Source organism: Pagrus major, chromosome 1 (genome assembly GCF_040436345.1).
Source record: "Pagrus major chromosome 1, Pma_NU_1.0".
Lineage (NCBI taxonomy): Eukaryota > Metazoa > Chordata > Actinopteri > Spariformes > Sparidae > Pagrus > Pagrus major.
Genome location: NC_133215.1, coordinates 22,206,820 through 22,234,364, shown reverse-complemented (window position 1 = coordinate 22,234,364; position 27,545 = coordinate 22,206,820). Strand labels below are relative to the sequence as shown.

The 27,545-nt window shown below is 44.1% G+C and overlaps 6 protein-coding genes across 6 annotated transcripts; 2 read left to right on the top strand and 4 right to left on the bottom strand.

Annotated features, from left to right (window-relative positions):
* Positions 1 to 1,355: 1,355 nt before the first annotated feature.
* On the bottom strand, positions 1,356 to 1,918 carry LOC140998559 (histone H2B 1/2). Its single transcript, XM_073468878.1, has one exon. The coding sequence runs from the start codon at positions 1,916 to 1,918 to the stop codon at positions 1,544 to 1,546; it is 375 nt and encodes a 124-aa protein (XP_073324979.1). The 3' UTR covers positions 1,356 to 1,543.
* A 6,830-nt stretch (positions 1,919 to 8,748) lies between these two features.
* LOC140999384 (histone H1-like) lies at positions 8,749 to 9,504 on the top strand. Its single transcript, XM_073469744.1, has one exon. It carries the CDS (start codon positions 8,774 to 8,776, stop codon positions 9,371 to 9,373), a length of 600 nt encoding a protein of 199 aa, XP_073325845.1. The 5' UTR covers positions 8,749 to 8,773; the 3' UTR covers positions 9,374 to 9,504.
* Positions 9,505 to 12,345: 2,841 nt separating this feature from the next.
* On the bottom strand, positions 12,346 to 12,730 carry LOC140999508 (histone H2A-like). Its single transcript, XM_073469939.1, has one exon. It carries the CDS (start codon positions 12,727 to 12,729, stop codon positions 12,346 to 12,348), a length of 384 nt encoding a protein of 127 aa, XP_073326040.1. The 5' UTR covers position 12,730.
* Positions 12,731 to 13,097: 367 nt separating this feature from the next.
* On the top strand, positions 13,098 to 13,553 carry LOC140999443 (histone H3). Its single transcript, XM_073469823.1, has one exon. The coding sequence runs from the start codon at positions 13,098 to 13,100 to the stop codon at positions 13,506 to 13,508; it is 411 nt and encodes a 136-aa protein (XP_073325924.1). The 3' UTR covers positions 13,509 to 13,553.
* Positions 13,554 to 17,742: 4,189 nt separating this feature from the next.
* LOC140999399 (histone H1-like) lies at positions 17,743 to 18,490 on the bottom strand. Its single transcript, XM_073469768.1, has one exon. The coding sequence runs from the start codon at positions 18,482 to 18,484 to the stop codon at positions 17,885 to 17,887; it is 600 nt and encodes a 199-aa protein (XP_073325869.1). The 5' UTR covers positions 18,485 to 18,490; the 3' UTR covers positions 17,743 to 17,884.
* A 1,407-nt stretch (positions 18,491 to 19,897) lies between these two features.
* LOC140999589 (histone H4) lies at positions 19,898 to 20,756 on the bottom strand. The gene has a single exon (XM_073470070.1). It carries the CDS (start codon positions 20,603 to 20,605, stop codon positions 20,294 to 20,296), a length of 312 nt encoding a protein of 103 aa, XP_073326171.1. The 5' UTR covers positions 20,606 to 20,756; the 3' UTR covers positions 19,898 to 20,293.
* Positions 20,757 to 27,545: the final 6,789 nt, after the last annotated feature.

Genomic DNA, 27,545 nt, shown 5'->3' with positions numbered 1-27,545 from the left:
TCCGCTCTCCAAGGGCGCTAATTAAAGAGTTTCTGCCATCAGCTAGCATGCTCTCTAGCTCGAGACACACCTCACAGTTCGGAGCTCTTAGAAATAACAGGTACAAACAATACAAAAATAATGAGGTAAATCACAATGTAAACTTTTTCCTTACAGAATCAAACAGATGAACATGATACATAACTAGTGTGTTTGCAAGTTTTTACCGTTCCTCCGACGATGCGGGAGCACAACATTGTGACGAGAGAGTAGCAGGAAGTTTAGCATCACAAAAACATCAGAAGAAGAAAACGACGCTTTTCAAAATAATAGCGGAACAGACCACAAGGTGGCACTGTAGGACTACAATGTCTTGTTAACACACAAAAACAACACTGTGTAGGAGAATATTAATGCAATTTATCAGACATTTACAAGCTCAACTATGTGGTTAGCACATTGTCTGCATCCATTTATTTCATGACAAAAAAGCAAACTCAGCTAAAACCTAAGGTAAATAAACTCTTTATGGCCGAGTTACCTGGAAACATACAGACCTCTTAAAAGGACGCCATTTCACACAGTTTTACTCTATTCAACCTATAAGAAAGGTCAGAGCAGACTCCATCTGCTGAGGAAACTCAGGTGCAGGGGGCACTCCTGAGGAATTTCTATGAGTCTCTGGTGGCATCAGCCATTTTCTATGGAGTAGTCTGCTGGAGCAGCAGCAGATAGGAAGAGATTTGATAAAATTATCAAGAAGGCCAGTTTCATCCTGGGATGCCCTCTTGACCTAGTGCAGGTAGTGGGAGAGAGCAGGATGATGGATAAGCTGTCATCGCCGCTGGTGAAGGAGTCCCACCCCCTGCAGGACACTATCACAACACTGGGCAGCTCCTTCAGCGACAGACTGATACACAAGTGTGTGAAGGAGAGGTATCGCAGGTCCTTCCTTCCTGCTGCTGTCAGACTCTACAATCAGCACTGCTCCCAGTAGACCTCACTGTGCAATAAAAAAACTCTATTCATAACCCATTTCTCCTTTTGGTTTGCACTAACTGGGCAATTTTCATACTCATATTTATTTATTAATAACAATACACTGTTTATATTTGTATATATTATGTACATACAAGTCTATTTATATTTCTTACCTTTTTATTATATTGTTTATTTTTTATTATTGTTATATTGAACTGTCCTTTAGCCGCTGTGATGCACAAATTTCCCTGTTTGCGGGACTAATAAAGGAATTCTGATTCTTATTGATGGACCCTGCCACCTTTGAAGCTTCAAAGTGTTCTGGGGACCATGTTTTTCTCAGCCTATGTATTATTTCAAGGGAAAGATAAATGATTGCATTATTGCCTCTGAAATATTGTAGATGGCAATCACTATTGTAACACATCATTTAATGCAGTTTATTTTAAACATGAGATGCATTATTAAAAATGTAGCACTACAATAGCAGTCTTGAATAAGTCCTATAAGCAGGAATATTGCACCTATTGATAGGATTGGGTGGTCCTAAAAAGGACCTTTGGGTTGTTGATGTCAGGATGGTTTACTTGGAGCTGGTGTACTTGGTCACGGCCTTTGTTCCCTCAGACACGGCGTGCTTGGCCAGCTCACCGGGCAGCAGCAGGCGGACGGCGGTCTGGATCTCCCTGGAGGTGATGGTGGAGCGCTTGTTGTAGTGAGCCAGACGGGAGGCCTCACCGGCGATGCGCTCGAAGATGTCGCTCACAAAGGAGTTCATGATGCCCATGGCCTTGGAGGAGATACCGGTGTCGGGGTGGACCTGCTTCAGTACCTTGTACACGTAGATGGCGTAGCTCTCCTTCCTGGTCTTTCTCCTCTTCTTGCCTCCCTTTCCAGCGGTCTTTGTCACCGCTTTCTTGGAGCCCTTCTTGGGCGCAGACTTTGCTGGTTCAGGCATTCTTGTCTCTTCGCTCAGTTCAACGACGAATGTGTTTGACTACTGAGAGCAACTCTTTTGTATAGACTCCATGCAAATACTACTGTGTGATTTCCCTCCTGTGATTGGTTGAGCTGCTCACTGTGGTCTCGCCGTGAGAGCTGACATGCAGAAGGACGTGGTGAAACTATCTGAGACCAACACAAAGGAAACACTTTGGGAAAGACTCTTACTAAAAGTGTTCGGTGTGACCACAGACCACACAGCCTGAGTCTTCTACATTTAATGAGTCTTTGTTACAAAAACATAAACTGTTCTCAGTGAAGACGCTACATTTTAATACTAGATGTTACAATGTGATGTTAGAATGAAAGAGTTACAAATAGTGAAGCATGCTTTATTTACAATGCATGATAAGTTAAGTACTATTAAGTGATTTTCCAACATATTTCCAAACGTACCTTCACATATAGGTGAGATTAAAGATGAGGGAATACAGGCAATACATCAGTTAAAAGCCCCGGTCCAGACTGTCTCCTTGATGTATAATGAAGGTCTGCATAAATTGTGATATGTTTATCGTATAGAAGTGGTGATGACACTAATACAAATAATTACAGACATCTGACCATTGGGACTACAGACTGAACATAATCATGAATTGAATAAAATCTATACTGGATGAAATTACAGATTCATAGCATCATAGTTTTAAAAGAAATAATAGAAACAACCTGGACAGGTAATAGATGATGGAGCTGTCCATGGTGTGCACACTGACAGGTGGCATTCATGCTACCGCGGATATATTTATTTATTTTCATTTAATTTTTAAAAATGATTTATATTCTGCTACATAGCATGTGTAACAAAGAAAATAATGTAAACTATTCCTTTTCACATTCCTCCTACCTTTTTAAAATACACTCATCATGTGTACCAAAAAAATTATATAGCCTAATTTAGGTAATTCATTGTATTATTAAGCACTGCTGCCCAGAGTAATGCAACACTTCAGCTACTATGATGTCATTAATTGTTCACAGTAGATCTATTAAGAGTTTATTTATATTAAAACGAGTCCTCAGCAGGAGAAATGTTGACAGCCACAGTGAGCTGCTCTGTCTGACACCACAACCCTCGGCCATCATCAGTGTGTTTGCTGCTGCCAGAATAACTTGAGTTTATTACAAAGTGATCACCAACAGATGGTTGTTTTTACTTTGAGTCCCTGAACAAACACGTTGACCAGCTGGAAAACTGCTTTTGACGGAGCTCTGATGCATTTTAAAACATTTTAGGAGAGAAATGAGTGGGAAAAGTCGCTGAGCAGTGCTGGTCACGACGGTGAAAGTGTGAGGTTTGGAGGCTCCTGCAACAAAATGCAGAGAGCATCAGAGCTCTACATGACTTCAATATGAAGAGAAACAAGTCCGCTATCGGCTCCTTCACTGTCAGCCTCCAACACTTCTCCCACATTTAGTCTGGAGTCTTTTATCGATGAAGAGAAAACACAAGTGGCCCGGCATTCAGACTGCCCAGAGGAGACACGGCCTGGGTTGAGTCTCCACGGCTCTCATGGTGTGTTTAAGGACAGCCTCCTGCTCTGGATTCTCCATTCGTCCAGTCAGACTCTCGTGGTGTCGTGACACATTATTTGACTTATTTTCAGGCAGAGACTTATTTTCATTTTGTCAGGCAGACATTGACCTCGAATTACACTCGCCATTATTTCGAGACCGTCACTCGACAGACGGACAGCCAACCTCGCACGGAGCCTCGCATGGAGCCAGATATCTCCGACAACAGACACAGCACTGCTTTCCCGCATGAGTCATCGCCAGCAGAGCCTGACTGCTCTCAGCCACGGAACTATATATAAATCAAGGTAGAGGAGCCAGTGATTACCAACTCTCTCTCTCTCGCTCTCTCGCTCTCGCTCTCTCTCTCGTTCTCTCTCTCCTTCGCTCTTTTTAAAAAAAAAAAAAAAAAAAAAAAAAAAAAAAACCTCACCGGTGTCACTAAGCACTTGAAAGTCACATTTCACTTCCACTGTGTCTCACTGTATAAGCACCCCCCACCCCCCACCCACACACACACACACATACACACACACACACACACCACACACTGAACAATGGCCACCAAACCCTTAACTACACTGGAGAGGAAAGGAATATGGACCTCAGCTTTTGGAGCACATGACATGACACGAAGGAAATCTGACCCCAATCCAAAGACCAGGAAGAACCCGGAAGACGCAACACTGCGCAACTTCATCTCACACACCCTCAAAGAAATTCACACTATGGATTCCACCACCCCAGACTCTAACCCAGCTACCAGCAAATCATCTAGACCCACTGCAACAGCCAGCCCTAATCCCCCCACCCCTACCGAGCCACCAATCCCCCCCACCACAGAGAATATAGACCATCTCATCATCAAAAACATCTTTGCTCAAATCAACCACCTATATTCTGAACTCAGCAAATACACTCAGTCCACCCCCCTCAGCAGCACCATCACGCAGATGAAATCCACTCTAACCACCATGGAACAGATCTTACTTGAAGGACAGGACCCACATACCCCCCTCCCCCAGTTTTCTGCCACCTACTCCGACATCGTCAGCACAAACATGCATAAATACCCAACTATTAACACCCTCTCAAGAAAAAGAGCAAGAAGGGAATCAACAGAAAATCAACACGTCACACCAGTGGTCATGGAAAACTACAGAACCCCGGACAGCTCCTTCACAAACAACCAAGCCATTGTCCAAGAAATCCAAAAACACAAACCACAAATTCAACTCCATAAACTGGTCCATATGAGAAACGGTAACCTCCTCATCTTCCCTAAGGACATCCCCTCCCTGAACAACCTTCTCACACCATGGCCGGAGGGAGCATTCAACGGTGCACACCTAACCTGCAGACTGGCACGCAAACAAGGTTCCACCCCTCCATCTGACTCCTCCACAAAACTCCTGGTCATCAAAGGCATTGACACCAACATCAGCGAAACAAGAGTAAAAGAACAACTGGAAAAACAAGGCATCCCCATCAACCGAATACACAGAATCATCAGCAGAACCACCCAGCAACCAACTACATTTCTCAAAATTCACCTGACAAACCCTGACCAAGCTGCCGGCCTTCTCCACGAGGGTTTCTACATGGATCTGTTTCAGTACAGAGTGGAGAAGGCCCGCCCCCCACCTACCATCCGCCAGTGCTACAAATGCCAACAGTTCAACCACATATCCACAAATTGCAAAAACCCTGTTGTGTGCCTAAGATGCGGCGAAAACCACCACCACAAAACCTGCAATAAAGACAAACGTGAAGCCAAGTGCGTCAACTGTGCTGGTGAACATTCTGCTGCCTCCAAGAACTGCCCCATCTACCTGTCATACATGACTCCTCCCACCCGAAACCCACCACCACTTGCAAAACCCCCCATCACCAACCCCACCAGCCAACTCATCCACCTCCGCGACGACCTCAGGAAGCTGGCCATGGACGACACCAGAATTGAGGAAGTCATCAAAAGCATTAGAAAACACACAAACTACATTTCATGAAAATCCTTACTCAAACCACACATAACACACCTGCCTTTTTGCTTTCTGTCTGTTATATTATTTTCATAATGGCCACCAGTACTTTTCTCCATATAAACATCAGAGGGATAAGAGGAAAGAAAGAGGAATTAATCCAACTGCTAAATGAAAAGAACATCTCTGCAGCATCAATAAATGAAACTTTTTTAACAAACAAATCACGCATCAACATCCCCGGATACAACATCATCAGGAAAGAAAGACAGTCTAGACAAGGAGGAGGAGTAGCACTTTTAATCAGGAAAAACATCGAATACAGTGAAATGGATTATGGTCTCTCATCACAACAACTCAACGGAAATGAATATGTCGCAATAAGAATGAAAAATCACCTGCACCATCTCATCACAATCATCAGTATCTACTGCCCCCCTGGAACAAGACCTTCAGCAGAACTGTTTCAAGCCATCACCACCTCTGACCACACCCTCATCATGGGAGACTTCAATGCAAAACACACCGATTTCTACTGCAATATAACAAACCCAAATGGAAATGCACTCAAACAGATTCTAAACAACACCAACTTATCAGTAATCAACACCAACGAACCCACCTACATCTCCCCTGCAACAGGCAACTCGGACATCCTGGACCTGATTCTCTGCACCCCTGACCTGGCTTCAAAACTTCTCCAGTTCTCCACCACAAACCATCTCAGCAGTGACCACCTACCTGTCCTCACCACCTTCTCCTTCCACCTACAAGCCACCCCAAACAATAAATACAACTACAGAAAAGCAGACTGGGAAATCTACAGAACACACATCGAAGGAAAACTAAAACACACCCCCATCACTCCCAACACCACCCCCGACGATCTGGACCACCAAGCCATCCTGTTAAGTCAAATACTCACCCAAGCCAGAGAGGAAACGATACCCAAAAACACTAACAAAACTTCAACACAGTCACTCCCCCATCACATCCTCCAACTCATCAAACAGAAGAGAAAACTAAGACGAAATTACATCCGGTCCCGATCACCTCAAACCAAAAGAGAAATAAACAGACTCCAAACCACTATCAAATTACAACTCAGCCTCCACAAACAAAACACCTGGAAAACCTTTTACAAGAAACTGGACCACGACACAAACCCCCGAACCTTCTGGCAGAAAATCAAGAGCATAAACGGAGATCCACAAACCAACACCACCCCCCCACTCAAATCCTCTGGCACAATCATTACAGACAACAAAGAAAAGGCCACACTCTTCCGTAACCATCTCGAAAATATCCACTCATGCCCTAGTGACACTCACTTTGACAACACATGGAAAGACCTGGTGGACAAGGAAATCACAAAACACAAATCATCACAGACAAATAGAATCGACTCCCCCACAGAGCACCACCCCCTCACAAGGCCTGTCACCACCAAAGAAATACAACTGCACCTGAAAAAGATGAAAAACAAAGCACCGGGAGAAGACACCATCCACACCATACTTATCAAACAAGCACCAGTCACCTACCTCCAGCACCTTGGACAGCTCTACACCACATGCCTCACCACTGGCCACTTCCCTTCACCCTGGAAGACCGCACTTGTCACCATGATCCACAAACCCGGCAAAGACCCCCACAACGTCACCAGCTACCGCCCCATTAGCCTCCTCAGCCACATCGGAAAACTTTTTGAAAGAATCATCACCTCCCGACTCAGTAATCACATCGAATCAATAGGTCTCATCGGTATCCATCAAGCAGGTTTCAGAAAAGGCAGAGCAACAACAGACAACATCCTCCGTTTATCCGAAGACATCTACAGAAACTTCAATAAGAAACAAATCACCCTAGCAATATTCTTCGACATTGAAAAAGCATTTGACAAAGTATGGCATAACGGTCTCATATACAGATTACTGGACACCAACCTCAAACTCCCCAAACCCACCCAATCCATCATCTCCAGCTTCCTCAACAACCGTCACATCAAGGTCAAAGTCAACTCAGCCATCTCAACACCATTCACCCCCCAAGCAGGAGTACCACAAGGCGCAGTTCTCAGTCCACTTCTATTTCTCATCTATACCTCAGACATCTACTACCCCCCAGCCACCATAGCCAAAGTTTCTCAGTTTGCCGACGATCTCTGCTACTGGTCCAGCTCAAAATCTCCACAACTAGCAGCCAATAAACTCCAGCATTGCATAACAGAAATAGAAACCTGGTCAAGCATGTGGCGCATCAAACTCAACCCCGTCAAAACCCAATGTGTCATCTTCACCAAAAATCAACACCTACAGCGCAATAACATTAATCTCTCATTATTCAATCAACAAATCAGCATCAGCAACGAAGCAACCTTCCTCGGAGTAACCTTTCAAAGCAACATGACCTGGACCAAATTCATCACAAAACTGGAACAAAAAGGAAACATCAGACTGAACCATCTCAAAGCCCTCTGTGGAAAACATGGCGCATCACCCTCAACAATAATCAAAGTCTATCTAGCCTACATCCGACCCCTGTTCGAATACTCCGTCCCCGCCTGGATCACCCTCACCGACAACCAGATACAACGTCTCCAAGTAATACAAAATAAAGCACTAAAACTGGCTCACCGTCTCCCAAACTATATCAGCAACCACTACATTCACAGAATAACCGGCATCCAGACCATCAGACAGAGACACCAAGCAATAGCCCGAAGATATTTAAGTACAGCAATAAACAACCCTGCCCTCCAGAGAACCATCCAAGAAGCCAAACAAACTGTCAACACCCCCCTGTCATTCATCCTCCAGCTGAAGCCCCCCCTCCCCATCCCCTGATCCCCCCCCTCTTCTATGGCCGAGTAACCCCACACAAAAACACACAACACAGACCACCAAACACTCACACGGATACATGAACATATGAATAGAACACAAATAGATCACTTAAGACACAAATACACACAAGCCTGCACTAAATACACATGAGCACTTTATTTTATTTTGTTTATTTTCTTTTATTCTCTCTGTCTCTCTCGCTCTCGCTCTCTCTCCTGCTCTCTCTCTCTCCTGTTCTCTCTCTCTCTCTCTCCTGCCTTGGTTCACTTACGTCCTCCTTCCTCCAGAGTCCTGCTCCTCCCACCTCTTGCCGCTCACCAAGCTCCACCCACAACAATGGGTAGAAAAGGGCGGACGCCCTGAGCTGCCCCACCAGGCTCAAGAACTCTCGCTCGCTCTCGCTCGATTCTCCATTCGTCCAGTCAGACTCTCGTGTTGTCGTGAGTAGGATCAGAACTTTGACACAAAATGGCAGAAGTAGCTCCAGCTCCCGCCGCCGCTCCGGCTAAAGCCGCCAAGAAGAAGGTGAGCAAGCCGAAGAAGGCTGGCCCCAGCGTCAGAGACCTCATCGTGAAGGCTGTGTCCGCATCCAAGGAGAGAAGCGGCGTGTCTCTCGCCGCTCTCAAGAAGGCTCTGGCTGCCGGAGGCTACGATGTGGACAAGAACAAGGCCCGCGTCAAGACCGCCGTCAAGGCTCTGGTGCTCAAGGGGACTCTGGTCCAGACCAAGGGGACCGGAGCGTCCGGCTCCTTCAAGATGAGCAAGAAGGTGGCTGAGCCCAAAGCCAAGAAGCCGGTTAAGAAGGCTCCTGCTAAAGCCAAGAAGCCCGCAGCCAAGAAACCCGCAGCGGCTAAGAAGCCCAAAGCTGCGGCCAAGAAGCCAGCAGCCGCCAAGAAGTCCCCGAAGAAGGCCAAGAAACCTGCGGCGGCCAAGAAACCAGCCAAGAGCCCCAAGAAGGCCACCAAGAGCCCCAAGAAAGTGGCCAAGAAGGCCCCTGCAACCAAGAAGGCTCCCGCAAAGAAGGTTGCCAAGCCCAAAGCCAAGAAGGCAGCACCCAAGAAGAAGTGAGCCGTCACTGCAACATCACACGTCCCGATTAAAGGCTCTTTTAAGAGCCACCCACACCATCCTTAAAGAGCTCAGTCCTGTTCCTCTACTGTTTGTCATATCGATAAATAATCACTTAGAACACAGTAACTTACTACTAGTAGTAGTAGTAGTAGTAGTAGTAGTAGCCTAGTAGTAGTAGTAGTAGTAGTACAGATAAACGAAAACATAGGAGGTAAACAAAGGTTCCCTCATCAGGTTATCAGATAACTTCACTAACACAGAGATGAACACAAGGGAGACAGTGCAGGTGCGCAAAGCCTAATTTCCCCTATAACCCTAACATCTTGTTTATTTCTCATGTAAGCCATTATTATCAGAATTTCAGATTATTCATGGTGTTGCCATATAGTCTATTTTGACTAAGTAAATATATAAAACATTCAATAGTACTATGGTTTTTCTTCTATTTATTTATATGCTATATTTACTTATTACCATTTCTGTAGTGAAGCACCTCAGCTGAAAATTAAAATGAGTGACATGTTGACACTTTAATGTTGAATACAAAACGCTGAATCTGACAATCAGTGCTGAATAATGGACATGATCTGTCGACCCATCCCAGTTTTTATGCGTTTTGTCACGTGCATTCATTGAGTTACTTGTGTGATACACCCTAATGTGAGGATAGCTACATAGCCACTTTTTGTTTATTACTGGTCCACATCTGCTATTTACTTGAGTGTATCATTTTACACATTACTTTATTAATGCCGGCAATAATCAGCTCAATGTTTCATGTAATTTCAAATCTTATTGTGAAAGACAATGTTAATGTAGGAGGAAAGAAAAGTAAAAGCGGAACCAAAGTGCGGGTATCGTTGCACCGCGGTGCCCAAGGTGAGAGACACCTCCCTCTTCCCTCAGACGATTTGGAGAAGAAGATGGCGGTTCACTCTTTCATTCATTGATTCCGTGATTCTGTTTTCCAGGTCAGTAGGCTACTCGGTAAAACTTACAAAGACTGTTTCCTCCTAAAGTTTGCAGTAGTGTATTGTAGTTGTAATAAGTCAGTTGTCAAATTTTTGATGTGTGTCGCCGAGTTGAAGAGCCGCGGTTATAACCGCGAGGAACAGGTGTTGTGTCGAGCTCTGTTTCCTCGTCGAGATGTGTCTCCCCTGGCCCCGCCCCGTCCGAAATGGCCCGAAGGGCGAAGGAAGCGCGCGTTCACAAAAAGCTCGCCCCCGAGCTGTTGTGCTCGTACCACAGAGGCACTGTGGAGAGAGCTAAGGTTCAAAACTGACTTTTTTTAGCGAGTTTTATCTGAAGATGTTGTATTGTAGGAGTGAAATCCAAATTTCATGACTGTCTAGTTATATTTTTAAACTGGGACAACAGCACATATGTTTGCGTTTTTATGTCTTTATTAACACAACCAACTACTGTTATTTCTATCAATAAAAAATATATTTGTGAGAGACTTTTCATTTTGAATATTATGGACTTTTGGAAGAAAGTATGCTCATTCATTTATAGGCTAAATATAAATCGCTATTTTATCATATTTGTCTTAAATCCAGCTCTATTATAGCAGGTAAAGCACATCCTGGCAGCTTGGAGTATTACTGTCAGATACTGTTCCCCCTCTGTTCCATATGAAAGGACACTCACACATCTTTCAAATTCATACTGCTGACTTCTTTCCCCACAACAGATAAGTTCTGTGATTTTCAGGCTGATATCATTAAATTTGACCATTTACAACCATTTATTTATTTTTATACAGACATGATTATTTCTGTGTGTGAGAGAGATGTTGCCCACTGAAGTGTGGGAAGTAGAGACAACTGTATTGATTATTTAAATTTAAGCTAACAAATGGACATTGAAACTGAAACATGATTACACTGGGGAATGTTTGTTTTATATGATGATTTTGGAAATTTGTAATAAAGGAGAGGAGATTTGGAGAAGATGGCGGTTCACTCTTTCATTCATTTATTCCGTGATTCCGTTTTCCAGGGTTTCATCCAGGAGAAGTGAGAGCAGTGAACCCCAACAACACATCATTTGTTACTCCAGTTACACACTTTGAAACTCGTAACACTTTCATTAAGAACATTTAATAGCAATTACGTTGATTTCATTCGAACAGCTGAATGTTTGTGTGTGTGGAGGGGTTATGGTGTATGTTTGTATAAAAACGTGTAGAGAGCAATTGCTAAAACCAAGAAACAACAGATAGGCTACTTGAGGAGCATAAACACTGATATTTATTCACAGAATAAAATCAGGTTAAAACCACAGGTAAAAGTCCTTAAAAAAAATAGTAAGACAGGGGGCTGGTAAAAAGGCGCTAAAAGGCTACTCACACAAAGGGCAGAGCACCACTGCCCGCTTCTTCACGGAGCCCTCTGTCGATCAGCCACCCGGCCTCTCCGTCCAACGGCGGCTCCGGCGTGGCCACTGCGGTCGGTGCCCTCCCTCCCTTACTGCCTCTTTCAACCGCTCTATGCGTCCTGTCTCCTATTTTCTCCTGCTTCCTCTGGATGCTTTTAAAAGGCTGCCAATCTCATTCTCTCAGGTGCAGGTGATTGTGCCGGGGGTGTCACAACCGTATGGGATTTTCGAAATAAAAGCACAACACACTCCCTAGTGTATACAATACATGCGATAAAAACAAAACTACAAACAAATCAAATTTTGAAAATTAAAAACACACTGGGAGCTTAAAATACACACAAAATCATTAGTTTACCCATGTGATATCTGGACCTGTTCTTGTGATTTCATCACTAATTTTCTATGCAATGCTTCAACTTCGTATCGTTTACTTCTGACCTTGCAACTTTTTACATCCACGTCTTGAGAATTGATTAAGTTGGACCACTTAAGTAGTGCATCATCACTTTAGAAACACTGCTCTTTATCAGAAGTGAGTGTGTGGCTCTTAAAAGAGCCTTTGTGTTGCTGGTCTCAAGCAGGATGATTTACTTCTTGGCGGCCTTCTCGGTCTTCTTGGGCAGCAGGACAGCCTGGATGTTGGGCAGCACGCCGCCCTGAGCGATGGTCACTCCACCCAGGAGCTTGTTGAGCTCCTCGTCGTTGCGGACGGCCAGCTGCAGGTGACGGGGGATGATACGAGTCTTCTTGTTGTCACGGGCAGCGTTTCCAGCCAACTCCAGGATCTCAGCGGTCAGGTACTCCAGCACAGCCGCCAGGTAGACGGGGGCGCCGGCACCCACACGCTGCGCATAGTTACCTTTACGCAGCAGCCTGTGGACACGGCCGACTGGGAACTGGAGCCCGGCACGGGAGGAGCGGGTCTTTGCCTTTGCTCTGGCTTTGCCGCCGGTTTTGCCTCTTCCGCTCATGTTTCAGGTCTTTCTAGAGTCTCGTCTCAAAGAAAATGTGCTGTTGACACTCACAGCCCTCCTTTTTATGTCCGCGGAGCGTGTGCGGGTCTCCAACAGACCAACCAGAGAAGAGGCTTTCAGCAGAGGGGCCCCTGGCTGAATTAAGGCGGACTTTTTGAACAGGTTTCTCGCCAATAAGCAGCGGAGATTCAGGCGGGGGTCGACTCCTCCAGGCGGCGCTGAGCTCCGAGAGGAGCCGCTAACCAATCAGGAGCCGGAGGTCTGAAGCAGCGTCACCGTTTCACAGCCGGGCCCACAGTTTAAGAGCAGCCAGTCTCCTCTCTTCACTACACTTTTCTCCCGTCTGTTCAGAGGAAGAAGAAACAATGGCAAGAACCAAGCAGACCGCTCGTAAGTCCACCGGAGGCAAAGCTCCCAGGAAGCAGCTGGCCACCAAGGCTGCCCGTAAGAGCGCCCCGGCCACCGGCGGTGTGAAGAAGCCTCACCGTTACAGGCCCGGTACCGTGGCTCTGAGAGAGATCCGTCGCTACCAGAAATCCACCGAGCTGCTCATCCGCAAGCTGCCCTTCCAGCGCCTGGTCCGAGAAATCGCTCAGGACTTCAAGACCGACCTGCGCTTCCAGAGCTCCGCTGTCATGGCTCTGCAGGAGTCCAGCGAGGCTTACCTGGTCGGCCTGTTCGAGGACACCAACCTGTGCGCCATCCACGCCAAGAGGGTCACCATCATGCCCAAGGACATCCAGCTGGCCCGCCGCATCCGCGGAGAGCGCGCTTAACTTGTCTGCTGCCCCACAAACCACAACGGCTCTTTTCAGAGCCCCCTCACTTCTTCTACAGAGCTGCTTCCTTCACTGTTTCTGTGAAATCATTCTCTAGATTCAACTATATTTTCACTGTTTTTTCCCTGAAAGATATTTACCCTTTAATCCTTGTATGGTGTTCGGATCTGTGGGACCCGTTTTCATGTTTTATCAAAAGAAAAATGATACGATTAATTATTTTTTTCAATCTCCGACTCATTGGTCTTGGCTCATTTTCTGTGAAGAATACATCAGAACACATTTTCAATGACCACACACTGTACACCCCCCTTACACATACATTACATACAGAATGTTCGGGTCCACTAGCGCCCCTACCGTTCCCGCACAAGGTTGCAAAATTCAAGCACCAACACTGTCTGCTCTCACATTCCCGCACATTTTACCCTCTGTCTCGCGGAAACCAATCTTTAATCAAAACGAGTAGCACTTCATAAATGTGATCTAACAAAAGTAAAGGGCAAATATTAACCATATATGCTGTTTATATTGCTTGTAATTGGGATGAAGTAAACACACAATCAAACAATTGTTTGATTGTGTTGAATTAAAAACCCCAAAATGCAGCGGGTCCACCAGACCCACGAACACTGGCTGAATAACAAAAATATGAACCCCACACAAGGGTTAATGGATACAGGTTTGAAAGTTAAACTGATAACCAGTTCTACAAACCCACAATTATAATTTTAACACAATCCATATGTGGTGCAAGTAAACCATCAGGTTGCTAATCTCATCAGTCATTACAACAGTGTTGTAATACATGATGCAGTGTTTCCCAAACTTTTTAGTCCCTTATCCCTTCAGTCCTTCAACCCCCAACACAGCTCACTGAGGTGTGCTGAGTTCAGTTTCACACTGATTCTATCTGCACACGAACAGTCATGCAAGGATGGGAAGATCTGTTTTGTTGTTCATGTAGTCTAACCAGAACTTTTACTTCTTTAACATAGCCTCAACGTTATCTTGTATGTTGATTACACTTGCAGAGTAAAATTTAGACCTTTAACAGTATTTCCTTTTATACACCAACTACTCAATTATGTGACTAAAAAGATACCAAGAAATCTGGGGGAACTTGCTTTAATGTTGAACCACAAGGAAATGTTAGTATTAAAAAGTGTTTTTTTAAAAAGTGTAACTAAGACTGTCACATTGTTCGTGGACTACCAGTAACAAAAGGCAAAGAAAGAAAAGCAAAGTTTGTTTTAAAATTGTCTCAACTCAATTTTCAAAACCCAAACCATCTTAAACTAAGTTACCATGTCACTTTACCATTATCTCCTCCTTTTGTCTTTAAACATCTCATCATTTCATGGGGGTAGCAAATCTATACAGCCCGAAAATCACATATAGCCTAATCTGATTATGAATAAAGCAAATAGAGTATAACATAAATACATGTGAAAGGAAGTTTGGGAGAATCCACATTTGGTAACAGTAACCTGTATGAATACATCAATTAGTAATGTGAAGTCATTGCAAAGTTCACTGCAATGAATGTGGGCAAAACAATAGCTGAGTTGGCATTATCTCTGTATAGACTCCACCCTGCTCTCTCTCCTCCCCTTTAGCTTTTTGTGCTGATAACCAGAAGGCAAACATAATAGAGTATTAATATAATAAAAGGTAGGAAGCTGGGGGAGAATCAATATAATATTTGGAGCCAACTTTTGCAGTGGCTAACTGTGTAATTACAACATCACGTGCTGTACTGGGGCCCAACGTGAATCTGGCAACATTCTTATTTTATAGGGGTGCTGAGATGACATTTAAGAGTGCTTGAGCACCCCTAAAAGGGCCTTAACTCGCCACTGGTGTCAAAACCTTTCCCCTTGATAACCAGCACTCATCCGTGTGCAGTAATAATAACTTCTCTGGCTCTCGCAAAGTTCACCTTTTTTCACTGTAATGTCCAAAATGTCCTTCAAGATGGCAGGCATCCCCTGGGCAGCAAGAGCCTCCTAGTGGATGCTGCAGTGTACCCAAGTGGCTTTGGGATTAACCGCCTGGATGCCGGTACCACTCCACTGTGTTCCCCCGTCATGGCTCTGTCCAGATGTCCGCACATGATGACCACATGAGTCCATTTGATGTTACAGAGGTGTCCAGCAGTTTGAAAATGTCCTGTCCAGTTGTCCTCCTTAATTCACCCTACTTGTCCTTAGTTACATCTATTTATAGGTCATCAAAAACTGGATGTAAATGATAGGACACATACACACAGTTCTGACTGATACTGTTCTCTGAGCAGCAGCCACTGATTTTTCTACCTCAGCAATCACTGCTGATCAAAGGCCTTTTAGTACAGTTTTACAAACACACACAACATGTCGTGAAACTGAAAATTCCCATTTTCATGTTTCAGTCCCATTCTTTCTTCATTTTGTCTGTTGGATTCCTCTATACTGATGTCTGAATAATCAGGCCAGTAGCTGCTCATCAGCCTGTTTTATTTCCAGTTTTTCTTCCAGACACAGGGTCAGTGCATTGCTACCATCCTGTGGTGGCTCACTGAACTCAGTTCATCTGGACCCCCTGCATTGATGGATGGATGCACAGGCTCAATTAGAGTTTAAAGTCTTTCAAAGGATATTTATGTAGAAATCACCCTTAAACAGTCTGACTACAACGTTGTTGATGTTTTAACAGAACATCCCATCTTACTGCGCTCACCCCATAGTGAAAATAAAGCTTGACAAAATGTTTTTATTCTTTTTCTCACTTTCAATACACCACGTTTCATTCCTTTAGGTTTTATATCTAAAACATACAATTATTCACTTGTCATTTTCTGCATTTGCCGTTTTACATAATAATTACTTATTTCTATTTTTAATGCATGAAAATGCATAAAACTTTTTTCACTAACAATGAAACATTATGATGAAGCATGCATTACTATAGATGTAAAGATATCTACTTCACTTTACTTAACAATACAATTCCTCATGATACAGCATGAACTACTACAGCACAACCATGAATCCTTACTGCAGGTGATTGTTGAAGTGTGTGTAGGTGAGCAGTCAAAGTCTTATAAGGCCCATCAGTCAATCTCAAGTTTATAACTAGTATCCCAAGACACTTTAATTATAATTCACATGTATAATGTTTACTGTTGACATAGTGTATCAGAAAGCATTACGTGTGTTTATGAGTGTGGTAGTTTTATGAATGCGTTTTAATTCACTATAACTGTCCCCGTTGTGCACTCTAGGTGTTGTCTTCACATCTAAGAAGGTATGAAGGCTCCTCCTTACTCAGCCAGCCTTCAAGCGTCCTTCTCAGTCAGTCACTTGTTAGAAATGTAATTTTATTTGATTGTATTTTTCTGTGATAATGACTAATTACTTTTTCAATTGTATTTGTTTGTTTAGTTATTTCATTTAGATTGAAAGTCTAAAAACGATTCCCTGTACATTGAGAGCAGACCTAACCGGAGTCAAATACCTTGTTTGTGTACACATACTTGGCCAATGAAACTGATTCTGATATTTTCCTGTTGGTGGACTAAGCTGTGGGACAAAGGGTTGCTACCGGCCAGACACAAACCAAGTCTGAGCCATCTGCCAGGAATAAAGGATCATCAGGTCCATTATCGAGCACTGATTGTCAGATTCAGTATTCTGTATAAAACATTTACACGTCAACAAGTCACTCCACTCACTTAAGTACACTCATTTGAAATTCTTCAGCTGAGGTGCTTCACTACAGAAATGGTTATAAGTAAATATAGTGTATGAAGAAATAGAAGAAAAACAATAGTTGTAAAAATAAACTATAAAGGTATATGGCAACACCATGAATAAGGCAGATATCTGAAAATACTAATGGTTTATATAAGAAATAAACTGGATGAAACAGAAATTAGAGAAAAGTGTAGAGCAAATGCAAATACAAAAGAATGTATAAAGGAAAATAATGCACTAAGACGGTATAACATTAAAAATATATAGATACATTTGACACAGGGTGTGAAAACAATTAATAGTTTACTGGTTTTAATGTATTTTTTATCATCAATAAGTATTATTATTATTGTATAATTGTAATTTCAAATTACGGTGCAGTAGAGATGATGGAAGTAGATTCACGTAGTTATTTGTCGGATATTACACTGATGGTTGATTGTGATCTTCTCTATGTCAGTGAAGTTATTGATGACCTGATGAGGGAACCTTTGTTTAGTTATAAAGTTACTGTGTTCTGAATGATTATTTATCGATATGACAAACAGTAGAGGAACAGGACTGAGCTCTTTAAGGATGGTGTGGGTGGCTCTTAAAAGAGCCTTTAATCGGGACGTGTGATGTTGCAGTGACGGCTCACTTCTTCTTGGGTGCTGCCTTCTTGGCTTTGGGCTTGGCAACCTTCTTTGCGGGAGCCTTCTTGGTTGCAGGGGCCTTCTTGGCCACTTTCTTGGGGCTCTTGGTGGCCTTCTTGGGGCTCTTGGCTGGTTTCTTGGCCGCCGCAGGTTTCTTGGCCTTCTTCGGGGACTTCTTGGCGGCTGCTGGCTTCTTGGCCGCAGCTTTGGGCTTCTTAGCCGCTGCGGGTTTCTTGGCTGCGGGCTTCTTGGCTTTAACAGGAGCCTTCTTAACCGGCTTCTTGGCTTTGGGCTCAGCCACCTTCTTGCTCATCTTGAAGGAGCCGGACGCTCCGGTCCCCTTGGTCTGGACCAGAGTCCCCTTGAGCACCAGAGCCTTGACGGCGGTCTTGACGCGGGCCTTGTTCTTGTCCACATCGTAGCCTCCGGCAGCCAGAGCCTTCTTGAGAGCGGCGAGAGACACGCCGCTTCTCTCCTTGGATGCGGACACAGCCTTCACGATGAGGTCTCTGACGCTGGGGCCAGCCTTCTTCGGCTTGCTCACCTTCTTCTTGGCGGCTTTAGCCGGAGCGGCGGCGGGAGCTGGAGCTACTTCTGCCATTTTGTGTCAAAGTTCGGATCCTACTCACGACACCACGAGAGTCTGACTGGACGAATGGAGAATCCAGAGCAGGAGGCTGTCCTTAAACACACCATGAGAGCCGTGGAGACTCAACCCAGGCCGTGTCTCCTCTGGGCAGTCTGAATGCCGGGCCACTTGTGTTTTCTCTTCATCGATAAAAGACTCCAGACTAAATGTGGGAGAAGTGTTGGAGGCTGACAGTGAAGGAGCCGATAGCGGACTTGTTTCTCTTCATATTGAAGTCATGTAGAGCTCTGATGCTCTCTGCATTTTGTTGCAGGAGCCTCCAAACCTCACACTTTCACCGTCGTGACCAGCACTGCTCAGCGACTTTTCCCACTCATTTCTCTCCTAAAATGTTTTAAAATGCATCAGAGCTCCGTCAAAAGCAGTTTTCCAGCTGGTCCACGTGTTTGTTCAGGGACTCAAAGTAAAAACAACCATCTGTTAGTGATCACTTTGTAATAAACTCAAGTTATTCTGGCAGCAGCAAACACACTGATGATGGCCGAGGGTTGTGGTGTCAGACAGAGCAGCTCACTGTGGCTGTCAACATTTCTCCTGCTGAGGACTCGTTTTAATATAAATAAACTCTTAATAAATCTAATATTATTTAACAAACACATTGACCTGTACAGACAAATTAAAGGAAACACAAGAGAAGGTGTTAATATTGATTGGCAACCACATGCTACCAGCCCATCATCAATATACTTCTGCATTGACTCTACAAGTCTCTGTCCTCTACTGGGGGGATATTCTTCCAAATGATATTCCCTCATAGCATATGACTGACATAATTATCACACTCAAAGTATTCAGTGTGCATTAGCAAAGCTTTTTGTCGGTGAGACAACAGAGATGACAAGTTAACGCTGTCTGGCGGATCAGCACCTTGGACAGTGACTGTGCCACACTGATTTTAAAACAAAAATCCATCCATATATAGGCCTATATATATATTTGACATTTAAAATGTATTTGACAACTCTATAGATATATAGAAATACTACTAGAAATAGATATGTGCATGTTACACTACAGTCTTGATAATATTGAGTGGGTAATGCTGCAGTAGGCAATGACTGACACTGACTTACAGCATTAATAAATACTAATAAACAACAGTAGAATATTGCACAGAAAAATGGAAACAAATGGGTTTGACTTTGAAATATTGGGTGATTTGTGATTCACACTCTGGTGCGTCATGTTCCACTGATTTAGCACATTTTCTCACAGCAGCTCGTGTATCACAGCTTTATCTGAGGATCCAAACATTTGTACAAATGAGGGACAGCAGTTAGGAAGTGGTTTACAGTGCTGTTGTCCTCAGTCAGTTATAATACTACCATCGGACGCAACTTCAGACAGAGTATTTTCACTGTGGCGAGCAGGAATTATTGTGAAACCCAGTCTTGAAATAATCCAAACTGAACCTGTATCAGCCTGTTGTATAAATCTGCTTTATAGCTGATTTCGTGACTTTAATACACAGAACTGGAACATCACGTGATGATCATTCAAATACAGTGGAGAAAATGTGTCAAAAACATCAAACGACCTCTAGAACCTGAGCAATAATGTAATTATTTGTTGATATAGTGCGTGATAATAACTGGAGGACTGCCTCAGCTTGAGACTTGTGGTTCAGTTTGTGGGTTAATGTCTAACATTGGAGAAAAAGCCGCTTGTAAAATAGAAGTCCGGAAAATCAGCTCTTCACGTGAAATGAGTGTGTGGCCCTTAAAAGGACCTTTGTTGTTGTAGATCTGATGAATTGTCGGTTTAACCTCCGAAGCCGTACAGAGTGCGTCCCTGCCTCTTCAGCGCATACACCACATCCATGGCGGTCACGGTCTTTCTCTTGGCGTGCTCGGTGTAGGTGACGGCATCACGGATGACGTTCTCCAGGAAAACCTTGAGCACACCGCGGGTCTCCTCGTAGATCAGACCGGAGATACGCTTGACTCCACCGCGGCGAGCCAGACGGCGGATAGCGGGCTTGGTGATTCCCTGGATGTTATCACGGAGGACTTTACGGTGACGCTTAGCGCCTCCTTTACCGAGTCCTTTACCTCCCTTGCCTCTTCCGCTCATTGTTGCTGGTCAGAGAAAAGATACTAAATAATTTCCAAGTCGAGTCGAGAGCTCTTGAGCCTGGTGGGGCAGCGAGCGAGCGAGCGAGAGTTCTTGAGCCTGGTGGGGCAGCTCAGGGCGTCCGCCCTTTTCTACCCATTGTTGTGGGTGGAGCTTGGTGAGCGGCAAGAGGTGGGAGGAGCAGGACTCTGGAGGAAGGAGGACGTAAGTGAACCAAGGCAGGAGAGAGAGAGAGAGAGAGAGAGAGAGAGAGAGAGAGAGAGAGAGAGAGAGAGAGAGAGAGAATAAAAGAAAATAAACAAAATAAAATAAAGTGCTCATGTGTATTTAGTGCAGGCTTGTGTGTATGTGTGTCATAAGTGATCTATTCATGTTCTATTCATATGTTCATGTATCCGTGTGAGTGTTTGGTGGTCTGTGTTGTGTGTTTTTGTGTGGGGTTACTCGGCCATAGAAGAGGGGGGGATCAGGGGATGGGGGGGGGGGGGGCTTCAGCTGGAGGATGAATGACAGGGGGGTGTTGACAATTTGTTTGGCTTCTTGGATGGTTCTCTGGAGGGCAGGATTGTTTATTGCTGTACTTAAATATCTTCGAGCTATTGCTTGGTGTCTCTGTCTGATGGTCTGGATGCCGGTTATTCTGTGAATGTAGTGGTTGCTGATATAGTTTGGGAGACGGTGAGCCAGTTTTAGTGCTTTATTTTGTATTACTTGGAGACGTTGTATCTGGTTGTCGGTGAGGGTGATCCAGGCGGGGACGGAGTATTCGAACAGGGGTCGGATGTAGGCTAGATAGACTTTGGTTATTGTTGAGGGTGATGCGCCATGTTTTCCACAGAGGGCTTTGAGATGGTTCAGTCTGATGTTTCCTTTTTGTTCCAGTTTTGTGATGAATTTGGTCCAGGTCATGTTGCTTTGAAAGGTTACTCCGAGGAAGGTTGCTTCGTTGCTGATGCTGATTTGTTGATTGAATAATGAGAGATTAATGTTATTGCGCTGTAGGTGTTGATTTTTGGTGAAGATGACACATTGGGTTTTGACGGGGTTGAGTTTGATGCGCCACATGCTTGACCAGGTTTCTATTTCTGTTATGCAATGCTGGAGTTTATTGGCTGCTAGTTGTGGAGATTTTGAGCTGGACCAGTAGCAGAGATCGTCGGCAAACTGAGAAACTTTGGCTATGGTGGCTGGGGGGTAGTAGATGTCTGAGGTATAGATGAGAAATAGAAGTGGACTGAGAACTGCGCCTTGTGGTACTCCTGCTTGGGGGGTGAATGATGTTGAGATGGCTGAGTTGACTTTGACCTTGATGTGACGGTTGTTGAGGAAGCTGGAGATGATGGATTGGGTGGGTTTGGGGAGTTTGAGGTTGGTGTCCAGTAATCTGTATATGAGACCGTTATGCCATACTTTATCAAATGCTTTTTCAATGTCGAAGAATATTGCTAGGGTGATTTGTTTCTTATTGAAGTTTCTGTAGATGTCTTCGGATAAACGGAGGATGTTGTCTGTTGTTGCTCTGCCTTTTCTGAAACCTGCTTGATGGATACCGATGAGACCTATTGATTCGATGTGATTACTGAGTCGGGAGGTGATGATTCTTTCAAAAAGTTTTCCGATGTGGCTGAGGAGGCTAATGGGGCGGTAGCTGGTGACGTTGTGGGGGTCTTTGCCGGGTTTGTGGATCATGGTGACAAGTGCGGTCTTCCAGGGTGAAGGGAAGTGGCCAGTGGTGAGGCATGTGGTGTAGAGCTGTCCAAGGTGCTGAAGGTAGGTGACTGGTGCTTGTTTGATAAGTATGGTGTGGATGGTGTCTTCTCCCGGTGCTTTATTTTTCATCTTTTTCAGGTGCAGTTGTATTTCTTTGGTGGTGACAAGCCTTGTGAGGGGGTGGTGCTCTGTGGAGGGGTCGATTCCATTTGTCTGTGATGATTTGTGTTTTGTGATTTCCTTGTCCACCAGGTCTTTCCATGTGTTATCAAAGTGAGTGTCATTGGGGCATGAGTGAATATTTTCGAGATGGTTACGGAAGAGTGTGGCCTTTTCTTTGTTGTCTGTAATGATTGTGCCAGAGGATTTGAGTGGGGGGGTGGTGTTGGTTTGTGGATCTCCGTTTATGCTCTTGATTTTCTGCCAGAAGGTTCGGGGGTTTGTGTCGTGGTCCAGTTTCTTGTAAAAGGTTTTCCAGGTGTTTTGTTTGTGGAGGCTGAGTTGTAATTTGATAGTGGTTTGGAGTCTGTTTATTTCTCTTTTGGTTTGAGGTGATCGGGACCGGATGTAATTTCGTCTTAGTTTTCTCTTCTGTTTGATGAGTTGGAGGATGTGGTGGGGCAGCTCAGGGCGTCCGCCCTTTTCTACCCATTGTTGTGGGTGGAGCTTGGTGAGCGGCAAGAGGTGGGAGGAGCAGGACTCTGGAGGAAGGAGGACGTAAGTGAACCAAGGCAGGAGAGAGGGAGAGAGAGAGAGAGAGAGAGAGAGAGAGAGAGAGAGAGAGAGAGAGAATAAAAGAAAATAAACAAAATAAAATAAAGTGCTCATGTGTATTTAGTGCAGGCTTGTGTGTATTTGTGTCTTAAGTGATCTATTTGTGTTCTATTCATATATTCATGTGTCCATGTGAGTGTTTGGTGGCCTGTGTTGTGTGTTTTTGTGTTGAGTTACTCGGCCATAGGAGAGGGGGGATCGGGGGATCAGGGGATGGGGAGGGGGGGCTTCAGCTGGAGGATGAATGACAGGGGGGTGTTGACAATTTGTTTGGCTTCTTGGATGGTTCTCTGGAGGGCAGGGTTGTTTATTGCTGTACTTAGATATCTTCGGGCTATCGCTTGGTGTCTCTGTCTGATGGTCTGGATGCCGGTTATTCTGTGAATGTAGTGGTTGCTGATATAGTTTGGGAGACGGTGAGCCAGTTTTAGTGCTTTATTTTGTATGACTTGGAGACGTTATATCTGGTTGTCGGTGAGGGTGATCCAGGCGGGGACGGAGTATTCAAACAGGGGTCGGACGTAGGCTAGATAGACTTTGATTATTGTTGAGGGTGATGCGCCATGCTTTCCGCAGAGGGCTTTGAGATGGTTCAGTCTGATGTTTCCTTTTTGTTCCAGTTTTGTGATGAATTTGGTCCAGGTCATGTTGCTTTGAAAGGTTACTCCGAGGAAAGTTGCTTGGTTGCTGATGCTGATTTGTTGGTTGAATAATGAGAGGTTGGTGTTGTTGAACTGTAGGTGTTGATTTTTGGTGAAGATGACACATTGGGTTTTGACGGGGTTGAGTTTGATACGCCACATGCTTGACCAGGTTTCTATTTCTGTTATGCAATGGTGGAGTTTATTGGCTGCTAGTTGTGGAGATTTTGAGCTGGACCAGTAGCAGAGATCGTCGGCAAACTGTGAAACTCTGTGCCTTGTGGTACTCCTGCTTGGGGGGTGAATGGTGTTGAGATGGCTGAGTTGACTTTGACCTTGATGTGACGGTTGTTGAGGAAGCTGGAGATGATGGATTGGGTGGGTTTGGGGAGTTTGAGGTTGGTGTCCAGTAATCTGTATATGAGACCGTTATGCCATACTTTATCAAATGCTTTTTCAATGTCGAAGAATATTGCTAGGGTGATTTGTTTCTTATTGAAGTTTCTGTAGATGTCTTCGGATAAACGGAGGATGTTGTCTGTTGTTGCTCTGCCTTTTCTGAAACCTGCTTGATGGATACCGATGAGACCTATTGATTCGATGTGATTACTGAGTCGGGAGGTGATGATTCTTTCAAAAAGTTTTCTGATGTGGCTGAGGAGGCTAATGGGGTGGTAGCTGGTGACGTTGTGGGGGTCTTTTCCGGGTTTGTGGATCATGGTGACGAGTGCGGTCTTCCAGGGTGAAGGGAAGTGGCCAGTGGTGAGGCAAGTGGTGTAGAGCTGCCCAAGGTGCTGGATGTAGGTGACTGGTGCTTGTTTGATAAGTATGGTGTGGATGGTGTCTTCTCCCAGTGCTTTATTTTTCATCTTTTTTAGGTGCAGTTGTATTTCTTTGGTGGAGACAGGCCTTGTGAGGGGGTGGTGCTCTGTGGGGGGGTCGATTCTATTTGTCTGTGATGATTTGTGTTTTGTGATTTCCTTGTCCACCAGGTCTTTCCATGTGTTGTCAAAGTGAGTGTCGTTGGAGCATGAGTGGATATTTTCAAGATGGTTACGGAAGAGTGTGACCTTTTCTTTGTTGTCTGTAATGATTGTGCCAGAGGATTTGAGTGGGGGGGTGGTGTTGGTTTGTGGATCTCCGTTTATGCTCTTGATTTTCTGCCAGAAGGTTCGGGGGGGTGTGTCGTGGTCCAGTTTCTTGTAAAAGGTTTCCCAGGTGTTTTGTTTGTGGAGGCTGAGTTGTAATTTGATAGTGGTTTGGAGTCTGTTTATTTCTCTTTTGGTTTGAGGTGATCGGGACCGGATGTAATTTCATCGTAGTTTTCTCTTCTGTTTGATGAGTTGGAGGATGTGGTGGGGGAGTGACTGTTTTGGAGTTTTGTTGGTGTTTTTGGGTATCGTTTCCTCTCTGGCTTGGGTGAGTATTTGACTTAACAGGATTGCTTGGTGGTCCAGATCGTCGGGGGTGGTGTTGAGAGTGATGGGGGTGTGTTTTAGTTTTCCTTCTATGTGTTTTCTGTAGATTTCCCAGTCTGCTTTTCTGTAGTTGTATTTATTGTTTGGGGTGGCTTGTAGGTGGAAGGAGAAAGTGGTGAGGACAGGTAGGTGGTCACTGCTGAGATGGTTTGTGGTGGAAAACTGGAGAAGTTTTGAGGCCTGGTCGGGGGTGCAGAGAATCAGGTCCAGGATGTCCAAGTTGCCTGTTGCAGAGGAGATGTAGGTGGGTTCGTTGGTGTTGTTTACTGATAAGTTGGTGTTGTTTAGAATCTGTTTGAGTGCATTTCCATTTGTGTTTGTTATGTTGCAGTAGAAGTCGGTGTGTTTTGCATTGAAGTCTCCCATGATGAGGGTGTGATCAGAGGTGGTGATGGCTTGAAACAGTTCTGCTGAAGGTCTTGTTCCAGGGGGGCAGTAGATACTGATGATTGTGATGAGATGGTGCAGGTGATTTTTCATTCTTATTGCGACATATTCATTTCCGTCTGCTGCAAAGAGCCAGGCATGCACAATATAAACCTTATCTGCGGACGTAATAGAGAAGACATGGTGCGAGCTTCACTGGGCGGTGCTTCAGTGGTCATTCCTACATCTTAGCAGCTGAAAGAGAACATTGTTCGTTTTCATTATCTTTATTTAAAATTAATAATACAGTTTAAAACAAACATTAAAAGATTGTACAGATGAACTGAACTTTTCGTTATGTGTTGCTGTGTGGGGAGAACAACCTGAATCACTCCCCTGTCTCACATATGGTGAACTGTCCCCATGTGGTTGAGAGACTGGAACATTTTGTCCATTTCTCCTCATGGATGTTTGCTATAAGTCATCTTTTATTTCTTTAATTTTCATTAACTCAAATATGTCGTTTTACAGGAGGAGTCATACATCTCTATCACACGTGCTCAACAGCATGGTGTGTTGATTAACTGTAGTTCTTTGATTGCTGTGGTAGTTACAGAGAAACACCACTCGTTGGTTTATTTTCATTTGGCAACAAAAGTTGATTTGTTTCCATCAAATCCAGTTTAAAGTAAGTGTGGATGGGATGAGACAGGGCAGCACAACAAACGCGTGCAGATGTCTTTTCATCAGGGGGCCTTTGATAGGTGCACGCGCGGTTGATATATATATTTATATAACACATAGCTGACGCCATGCAGGCGTAACATGTATGACCTTATTACCACTTCCTCTGTGGTGTTTTATTTTGCATAATCATGATGCACAATGGTTCATATTGTAGATGTTTCTCCTGTCTGTCCACAGATATTATAGACAATACCAGCCACCCTCTGCACACCGTCATCAGTGACCAGCGGAGCCTGTTCAGTGAAAGACTGCTCCTTCCCAAGTGTAGGACCAACAGACTTAAGAACTCCTTTGTCCCTCATGCCATCAGGCTGTACAACTCCTCACTTGGGGGGAGGAGGAAATAGGAGGAAATAGATAACCGGCAATACTGCAATACTGTGATTTCACTGTGCAATAACTTATTTATCTATTTATCTATTTATTCACATATATACCTGGACACTCTCACTTTCGTGCAATAATTTCTGTACAATAACAAATATACAGTCCTCTACATTTACATTTATTTTATTTTATTTTATTTATCCTATTTTATCTTATTTTATTTTAATCTATTTTTATTGTATTCTATTGTATTTTGTTCTATTCCTATCTTTATTTTCTATTTTTTGCTAAGAGTTTATTTTCTCGTGAACTGTATGCTGCTGGAAATTCAATTCAATTTCCCTGAGGGAGTCATCCCAACGGGATCAATAAAGTGAAGTCTAAGTCTAAGTCTAAGAATCAGCACTATGACGCTGTTTTCTCTGCAGAGCGGGTTTGTTTGTTCCTCCATAAGTCAAAGGCTGTGTCCAAATTCAGGGGCTGCAGCCTTCGAGGACGCGGCCTTTGCGGCCCACGGAGGCCGGGTCCTTCGGAGAGACCTTGAAGGCCGCGTCCACCGTTGTTAAATGGGACGGTCTAGCCTTCGGAGTATTTCCTGGTTGCGTCACCAGGTGTTCATGCATTAAAGTCTGTTTTGGTTCAAATCTATCAAACGTGTACATTATTTGTGTGTGTACAATCTGTGTCAAATCTAAATTGAATTATCAACATTACAAAATAAACATTAACCCATTGGTGATTAACAACTATATTTACCATAGCATTACCAGCGTCACGTATTTTAACTGAAAGTTAAACTTTGGAGGTTTTATAGTCTCTTGAAGTTTAACATATCTGGCGTTGGATGTTCAAATGAGTAAAAACCGAGTATAAACCCATTACTTAAATTTAAATGTC